Genomic DNA, 8,281 nt, shown 5'->3' on the forward strand with positions numbered 1-8,281 from the left:
ATCTAGTGTGTCAAAGCAATTCATTCTAAAAACACTGCATGCATTTCTCAGGTTCATACTACAGTACTCTTTATTAAGATTACAAAGTCTATTTAGTCTTACAAAAAACTCTAAAATGGAAATCTACAGTATAATACTGGCTTTGTTGGCATTGCTGCAACATATGCTGTAACTATCAAGATATAATACATACATTAAAGAGAGTGCATGAATATAAAGGTGTCTTGGCATTTTCTTGTAAACGTAACAATTTGTCTATGAGATGTGTCTTCAATACGCTAGTTCTCATGTTCAAATTCTTTGTTATAAAACTACTATTATGGAGATGAACAGGGTAGTTTGGGTACACTTGGAGCAGGTTTGGGAGCCATTTTCAAATAGCCGTGAGTGGCGAAGGGGCAAAGTCTGGGTTTTGGAAGGTGAAGCCCTGGAAGTCTTCCTGGTTGATGGCTGCTAGTATATCCGGGTCAGAGGGAGTGAGCGCTGACGGAGCTGCTGTGAAGAAGTTGTCGAAGTTTTCTCCTTTCCTCCCACCCTGATGAAGAAGAGGAGAAGATCAGCCTGAATGTTCACAAATGTGTGATTAACACTAATTGTATACACACACCATTATCTTCCTCCTGAAAAAAAGAGAACCCAAATTATAAAAAGACTACGTATTGCTTCTTCTCAACAACATCCCCGTTTTCTAACTAAGGAGCTCTGTACCACACCTACAGTAGGAAGAAAGCTGTTCACGTCTCCTTTCCTGCTCCTTGACAGCTGCTCTGTGGATGATATGAATATCATTTGGCTAATGGGCCTGGCCTCTAACCTCCGAGCATACTCAGCTCACTCAAGGCACATCTCACTCTTGGCCAACGGGGCCAAACATTGGCGTGTGGTGGGCTAATGATGACAGACAATTTACATATAGGAGGAGTAGGCAGGACCCCAAGGTCAGGGGGTCCTGCCTGTTATGACTGGACTGTCTGTCCACGAGCGCTCAAAGCCCGTCTCTAGGTACTAGCAGAGGTGATGAGAGAGAGAAAAGAGAAGGGAATTGGGAAGAGGGAGGGACATGACCATTTGAACTGAGAGAAGAGGGGAAGAAATGGCCAACACAATGAGGACTGCTGAAGGAGAAATCGTGCAGAGAAATGAGGAAACATGTGGGAGTTTGAGAGAGAGGAGACAGACGGAAGAAAGTGACAGATACAATTCTCTAAAAGTGTCCTCGGAGAAATAGAGAGAATGAGGAAGGAAGAGGGGCCGGAAAGAATGAAACAAAAAACAAAGAAAGAATGAATGAAAGAAAGAAAGAAAGTAACAAAGAAGAAGAGTCTGTAGTCCATCTGTTCAACTGACAGTTCTAGGTTTGAAGGGCGCCTGGATCTCCAGTCTCTCCAGACGCTCCCAGTCAATCCAGTGGAAGAACGGATGCTCCCGGATTTCTCTCTCTGCCTCCTCTCCTCCACCTAGACGCTTGGCCGGGTGCTTCGTCAGGAGCTTGGGAAAGAGCGAGGGAGAGAAGGGAAAAAGTGGAATAAGAAAAGAAAAATACTGTGGTAACCATGGGATACAGATGACTCATATATGCTCTGCTTCTCTTCGTCAACAATGTACATATACATGGTACACTTTAAATATTATTGAAATGTATTTTAAATGGTCTATCAAGTAATTAAATTAGTCTGATTTACATATCCATGTATATTGAAAGTGTGTTGTTCTTTTGACCTTATGACAAGATTAATACCACTCTAGCCTGTATGCCAATTATAAAGCTAGAGTCAGCAGCCTGTTAGCTTAGCATAAACAGTGGAAACACAGGGAACCAGCGAGCCTGGCTCTGCTCAAAAGTAACTCCATTAGTCTAAAGCTCACTCATCAACATGTTTTGTCTTGTTTGTTTAATCCGTACAAAACGTTGAGTGTAAAAATGACTATTTGTGGTTTTAAGGGAGTTTATGTTTAAATGATTTCATGGAAACAAGCTTTCAGGAAGTCACTGCCACACAGTGTTAATACATTTTAAACAAACAGGAAACAACGTGTTAATTAGTGAGCTTGCTTTGTTACCTTCAGACAGATTCTTGTTTCCAGTCTTTAAGCTAAGCTTAGCTAATGGCTGCAAGCTCATTTATGAGAGTAGTTTCGATCTTCTCATTTGACTCTCAGGAAGACAGCAAATGAGCTAAAATGTTGCATCATTACTTTAAGTTGTAAAAATATGCACCTTTGCTGTATTTACTTATACTATATTTTAGTAAGTAAGTAATTTCATATTTTTTTAATTACATTTTCAATTGTCTCAACTGTCTTTGCTAAAAGCAATATGAGTTGGAAGAATGTGGCTTACTCCCTTGCAGATAGAGACGGCTTCACGAGTGAGACTTTTTGGGTATACCACACTCTGCTCCATGATGGACTGAAACAGCTCCTCCTCGTCAATACCATCAAATGGTGGCTGGAAGGAAAAGAGAGAGAGAAAAGGAAAACGAGAGTAAACTGTGGGCAAATTGAAAGCAAATATATTGAAATCAAAGTTCTCTTGAAAGTCCATTGAAGTGATTACAAAGGACGAGCACTGGAGGCTTAAGAATCTGTGCACACGGCTCTATTGTTAGGATTAAGCTGAGTGTTACCTGTCCTGCCAGCATTTCATACAGCAGTACTCCATAGGACCACCAGTCTACTGCTTTATCATAGGGCTGATATGCCACAATCTGAAAAGGATGCAGAGAAGAACAGGAGAGCAGATAAAAGGAAAGGATGGCAGTGTCGAGATTAGGAAGCAGAAAAAAGACAGGGAGACAGTGAGAGAAAGCGCAGTTGTAGCAGTCGGCTGCTCGGATGATGTGCAGCTATCAGACACAGCCGGAAAGAAAAACAGAGAGAGGAAAGTATGGCATTAGGGAGGGTAAATGTATGAATGAGCTCAGAAAAAAATCAACACATGACTTTGGATTTGTGTGTGTGTATGAGTGTGTGTGTCGGGGGGAGGGGGGCGGCGCACAAGGGAACAATTCCCAGCCCCTGGGGAAATATATTGTATCTCTTCCAAAATGGCAGATGCAGGAGAATCAATGGGTGTTTACATAACAGAGTCAATACCCAGGGGTACCATAGCAAGGTTTACAATATCAAAGACGTGCACAACAGTCACATCTTCTCTTTCTCTCTCTGCTGGGTCTGTCTACTACAAGTCCATAAACCAAGCTGGATATCTACTTCACTCGCTAGGTAAACATTATACAGCATACGATTATGATATTTAGCATTTCAAAAGGGTGTCAACCAAAACCACCTCCACTGTTTTCATGCTGCACCATCATCGATGAAACCCTTTTGAGATTAGTTTTCAGGGGTTTGTCTTATTCTGAAGGGAGTTAATCACCTTAAGTAAATTGCAGTAAGAGAAAGGAAAACTGGTAACCCAAGGTCTCTGAAGGACAATCCTTATTTCTATGCAATGTTATCATAGCACAAGCACACACCATTGCTAATTGAATCATGTGAAGATAATTATTCAAAACTGCTGACAAGGTCAGAAAAGACGTAGGAGATGAGCAGAGCTGCAGCGAAGCGACTCACCGTCTTGCAGCAATGCAAAACAGGTCAAGCAAACAAAAGACAGGGGTGAAACTAGGGGAACTGATGGAGCCAAGGAACAAACGAGGAGAGTTCAGGAGTTAGTTTGGATCACGATGTGAGAGCAGGGTCGGTGTACCTCAGGGGCGATGTAGTCGGGGGTGCCACAGAAGGTGCGCGTGGTGTCCTCCTCCAACATGCCCTCCCTGCACATCCCAAAGTCAGCTATCTTTATGTGGCCCTCGCTGTCAAGCAGCACATTATCCAGCTTTAGATCCCTGAGAAAGAGGAGACAGATCACACAGGTATGAATCATTTTGATAGATAACATCTTTATAACAGTCATTTGCTAAAGACATGATCAATCTGTGTCTGTGTGCTGCTCTGCAGAGCAGTGACAGAGCCAAACCAGGCCATGTTAGATGAGCAGCCCACTTCTCTACCTGTAGATGATGCCCTTGCTGTGGAGGAAGAAGAGGCCGACCGCTATCTCCGCTGCATAAAACCTGCAGGGAGAGAGGAGAAGGAGGAGGCTCACTACTGGTTGCTTTATCTTTCAGAAAAATGGCCAAGGCTTTCAGCGAGGAGAGAGAGAAGGGAGCTTAAGAGGATGATGAAAGGGAAAGAAACCAAGTAGATGAAAGGCAGGAAGACAAAGAAAGAGAGCTGGATGTGAGCAACACGGTAAGAATTAGTTTTATATTATAGATCAAAGATTATTGATTAGATGAACAGCCAGAAGGAGGGACAATGTAGATAAAAAAAAGACGAGATTAGAGGGAGGAGAAAGTCGGGGGAAAGAGAAAAGGGCTGGTACATGAGTTGATGACTTTTTATGAGTCACCAGGTATAATGAACAAAGCTAATAGAAGAGTGTGTGTGTAAAGGAACAGAGGATAAGAGATAGGCAGGAAATGAGATGCTGCAGATGAAGACCATGATTTAAAGAAAGAAAAGAGCTTCTTGACTACATACGCTGCGTGAGGCTCTTTGAACTTGCCGACTATCTGAATGTGAAACATCAGGTCTCCTCCGTTGACGTATTCCATCACATAATACAGACGGTCCTGCAAAAACAAAACAAAACACACACACACTTGAATATACACACTCTCCATACATACTCACCTCTTGTCCAAATTAAAAAGCAATATGTTAAAACCTCCTCTAGGACCAAGGACCTTATTAAAAAAGCAAACTCATTATTTCATTAATTAATAGAAATTTTCAGGCAGCCTTTATTGAAACAAGTCCAGGGAGGACTACACAGCCAGAATGTCAGACAGCTTTATGGACGATTTATGTGCTTCATTTAGGACCCTGTATACCTTTACACACACACACACACACACACACACACACACACACACACACACACACACACACACACACACACACACCTACACACACACCTCAGTCTGGAAGGCGCAGTAGAGAGATGTGAGGAAGTGAGGGCGAGAGGAAAGCGCCAGAACCCTCCTTTCCACCAGAGCGCTCTCGGTGTCCTCGTCCTGGAAGAGAACATCTTTCTTCAACACTTTCACGGCGAACAGACGCTCGCTGCCTCGCTCCTCTGCCAGCAGCACCTGAAGGGAGACAGGGAGAGGAGAGAAAGTTACTGTCACAACAAAGGTATCCCAAGACTTTTAAAGCAGCTATTGCTTCAACCTGTTAACACAATGCTTATTTAGTATAGACAACAACTAAAAAGAGCCTTTTTAATTAGAAATTAACTTCTCCTCTCCAGATATAATTATGCATATACTGTAATGCTGCCAGTACTGGCAGTGTTTTAGGTCATTGTGCTTTGAGTGACATGGTGCTCCAGTTAGGAGAAAACTAGTTCAGCTGTTTTAATGCAAATTGTGTGATTTTGAGGCACATTTACAATATTGTGTGCGTTAAATAAAGTGTTGTGCTAAGACAAGACTTGTATGGAGTGGTCAGTATTAAAACCTGGACATACTGATTAGGAAGTGAAAGAGAAAAAAAAGGGTATCACATTATAAAGACAAATGCTTAAAGAAGTTCAGTACTGTGCACACTCCTCTACTTACTCCTCTGAAGGAATGTTTAATTAAAGCTGGTCTATGCCTGAAGATTTCAAGTCATGCTAATGTCATAAATGAAGCGGCTCTCGTGTTTTTATCAGACATTAAAAACACATTCAGCGGCTATTTTATCACTCCTGTAAAATTGGCTCTAAAAGCTAATGATGCTATAATTTTCTGGAAAGAGAGCCACATGACCCGGGTTTTACTGTGGTTCATGGGAAAGATATGGTCAGGATCACTGGAAAAGTGCTGAAAACAACACTATTTAGTGCCTGCAGCGCTGTGCTGCAACGGCCACTGGCTAGTAGGGATAGAGGATCTGACTTTACTTTCAAATACTGGTGAAAGTAGAAAAATTACATGGTGTCATTTTCAGAAATCAATGTGACTACACAAAGGTGAATGCTCTCTCTCTCTGTGTGTGTGTGTGTGTGTGTGTGTGTGTGTGTGTGTGTGTGTGTGTGTGTGTGTGTGTGTGTGTGTGTGCTCTGTGTGTGTCTGCATGCAGTGCCATTGATGAACTGCGAGTCTGAGAGAAATTCTGCCGTCCTCTGTGATCTTGTCTCCCGCTCTGCTTCGTGTTCTCAAACTAACTCTCATGAAAATGGGACTCATTACCCTCCAGAACATTGCAAATCTTACTAATACAATCATGTACTTTCCCCTCTTTTCCGCTCTTGTTATCCCACTTCCTTTTGGTCATTTTGTCACTTCCTAAAGCACAGTAATCCTCCCCTCTTCCTCTCTATCTTGGTCTGTCTCTGTCTCACTTTCCCTCACTCAGTAGCCCTGGGGCCTGTCTCTCCTTTCGTGGGTCGTTTTTTCCTCACATCTTACGTAAGTTGAGTCTATTTCTCCTGTCCTCTGTAGACTCTCATCTGACAGTTATGAAACAGCACAGGGGGGATTTCAGAGGAGGAGGAAGGACTCAAAACTCCACTCTCTTCATTATGCCTCATCTACTGGGGAATTAAAGAGAAAATGGAGAGCAGAGGCTCCCTTTAAATGAACACCTCCAGGAGGACTGTGTGGCATGTAGGAAGCCAGCCAGCCAGAGCTCACGACTGCTGACAACATAAAAGAAGCCATGGGTTAAATGAATCATTTGGCAGTAGTAGGAGAGACAATGAGCATGCTAGTAAGAAAGGTTTTTTCTTCACTGAAATTCTGCTCAGGAGCAGCTGTATAAAATGCCACTTGAAGGTCAAGTCTATCAATAGAAGACATTATTTAAAGCCACTAACACTCTTGGTTGTTTTCAGCCTGAACAGCCTCTTTGATTTTACTGACAGCTGTTGGATCAGTATGCAGAGACGATGACATTTCCTGTGTTTACCTTTCCAAAGCTGCCTTTGCCCAGCACCATGAGGAAGTTGAAGTCGAGGATGCCAACTTTGACTTTGGCAGGGCCGGGGGTGTGGACTGGTGGGCAGGGTGGTAAAGGGGTCAGGGTGAGAGCTGCTGGGAACGGCTCAGACAGCGCGGCAGGCAGCGCCTGAGGCAGAGACAGTGTTGTGCCGTCTGGCTGAAGCTCCTGGAGAATCGTAGTGGGAAGATTGAGAGATGAATGGTTGGATGGAGTCCAGCACAGACACAACCTGACAAACAAACCAAACTCCGACCTACTCCTGGTTTTAGATTACAGTCAGGCAGACCAATCCTGCACCCTGGTGGAGACAGAGTGTAACAGGGAGGGAGAGGACCATATCTAATCTATTATCTAGTTAATTATTTTTTTCTTTCTCAGATATAATAGGGAGGAACAGTTCAAAGATCATGAGTGTGAGCAGTAGCAGCTGTTGTTTATTAGATGTAGGAAATTATTAGCTGATTATGGCCAAAGCTTTGGGATGAATGGTCATTAGCATGGAAAAAACAAAACCCACTCTATTGAATACACGTATAAATAAGATGTAGCTTTTTGGTCAACATAAGTACCGACTGATGTTTTTTTCAGGCCTAAACAAAGTATGTTTCCTACCTCCAGGTCTGGGTCTGGCACGGGAATGTTGTAGTACTCTCCCTCATCTTGGGCCAGCAGTTTGAACCAGCCGCAGATCGGACGCCTGAAGATCTCACTCACTCCGAATGACAGCGCTCCCATGAAATCGTTCCTAGACGTGCGATCCCAGTCCCATACCTCCACAGACAGGCGCCTGTCCCACTGGGGACCGCGCACTGAGCTGGAGAGACGCACACAAAAACTCAAGGAGTTAAACTCACTGTGTAAGCAACACAAAAAGACAAAAATAAATTCATGTTTTTCTTCTTTTTTAAATGTTCCAGATTTCAAAAGGCTGAAAATATTCTACTGAATATCAGATATATGCAAAATGAAAGATTGTAAAAAATGGAATATTACCACTGGTGATGTAAATTAAGCTGCATATACAGTATTCAGGGAACATTAACCCGCTAATCTTTGTCTTTCAGGTTCATTATTTATGACAGTAATTCCAAGTTTGAGGACATTTTATTTTACCTAAAGCAAATTTTGCCCCTGAACAGAGTACATTTTCTACCTTGGATTAAAGTTCACAAGGACTCACAAGGTGAAACTCTCATTCCAGATGGGATTGAGTGTTGAGCGGATGGTCTTGGTCTTCTGTTTGCTGTGGCTCTTTGGGTCTGGAATCAATTTCAGTTTGACGTAC

General features: G+C 42.8%; 1 protein-coding gene across 1 annotated transcript in view; it reads right to left on the bottom strand.

Annotated features, from left to right (window-relative positions):
• Positions 1 to 373: 373 nt before the first annotated feature.
• Positions 374 to 8,281, bottom strand: part of prkcg (protein kinase C, gamma) — a gene marked incomplete at both ends in the record, with an annotated part of 13,350 nt that continues 5,442 nt past the window's right edge. Inside the window, 11 exons of the mRNA XM_079227904.1 lie at positions 374 to 535; positions 1,348 to 1,488; positions 2,342 to 2,449; positions 2,628 to 2,708; positions 3,713 to 3,851; positions 4,017 to 4,079; positions 4,549 to 4,640; positions 4,986 to 5,159; positions 6,964 to 7,161; positions 7,609 to 7,810; positions 8,177 to 8,281. The exon at positions 8,177 to 8,281 is cut by the window's right edge and continues 52 nt beyond it. Coding sequence (XP_079084030.1) covers positions 374 to 535; positions 1,348 to 1,488; positions 2,342 to 2,449; positions 2,628 to 2,708; positions 3,713 to 3,851; positions 4,017 to 4,079; positions 4,549 to 4,640; positions 4,986 to 5,159; positions 6,964 to 7,161; positions 7,609 to 7,810; positions 8,177 to 8,281 — 1,465 coding nt within the window. The remainder of the gene's footprint in view (positions 536 to 1,347; positions 1,489 to 2,341; positions 2,450 to 2,627; positions 2,709 to 3,712; positions 3,852 to 4,016; positions 4,080 to 4,548; positions 4,641 to 4,985; positions 5,160 to 6,963; positions 7,162 to 7,608; positions 7,811 to 8,176) is intronic.

This window comes from Taurulus bubalis, assembly GCF_910589615.1.
Source record: "Taurulus bubalis genome assembly, chromosome: 12".
Classification (NCBI taxonomy): Eukaryota; Metazoa; Chordata; class Actinopteri; order Perciformes; family Cottidae; genus Taurulus; species Taurulus bubalis.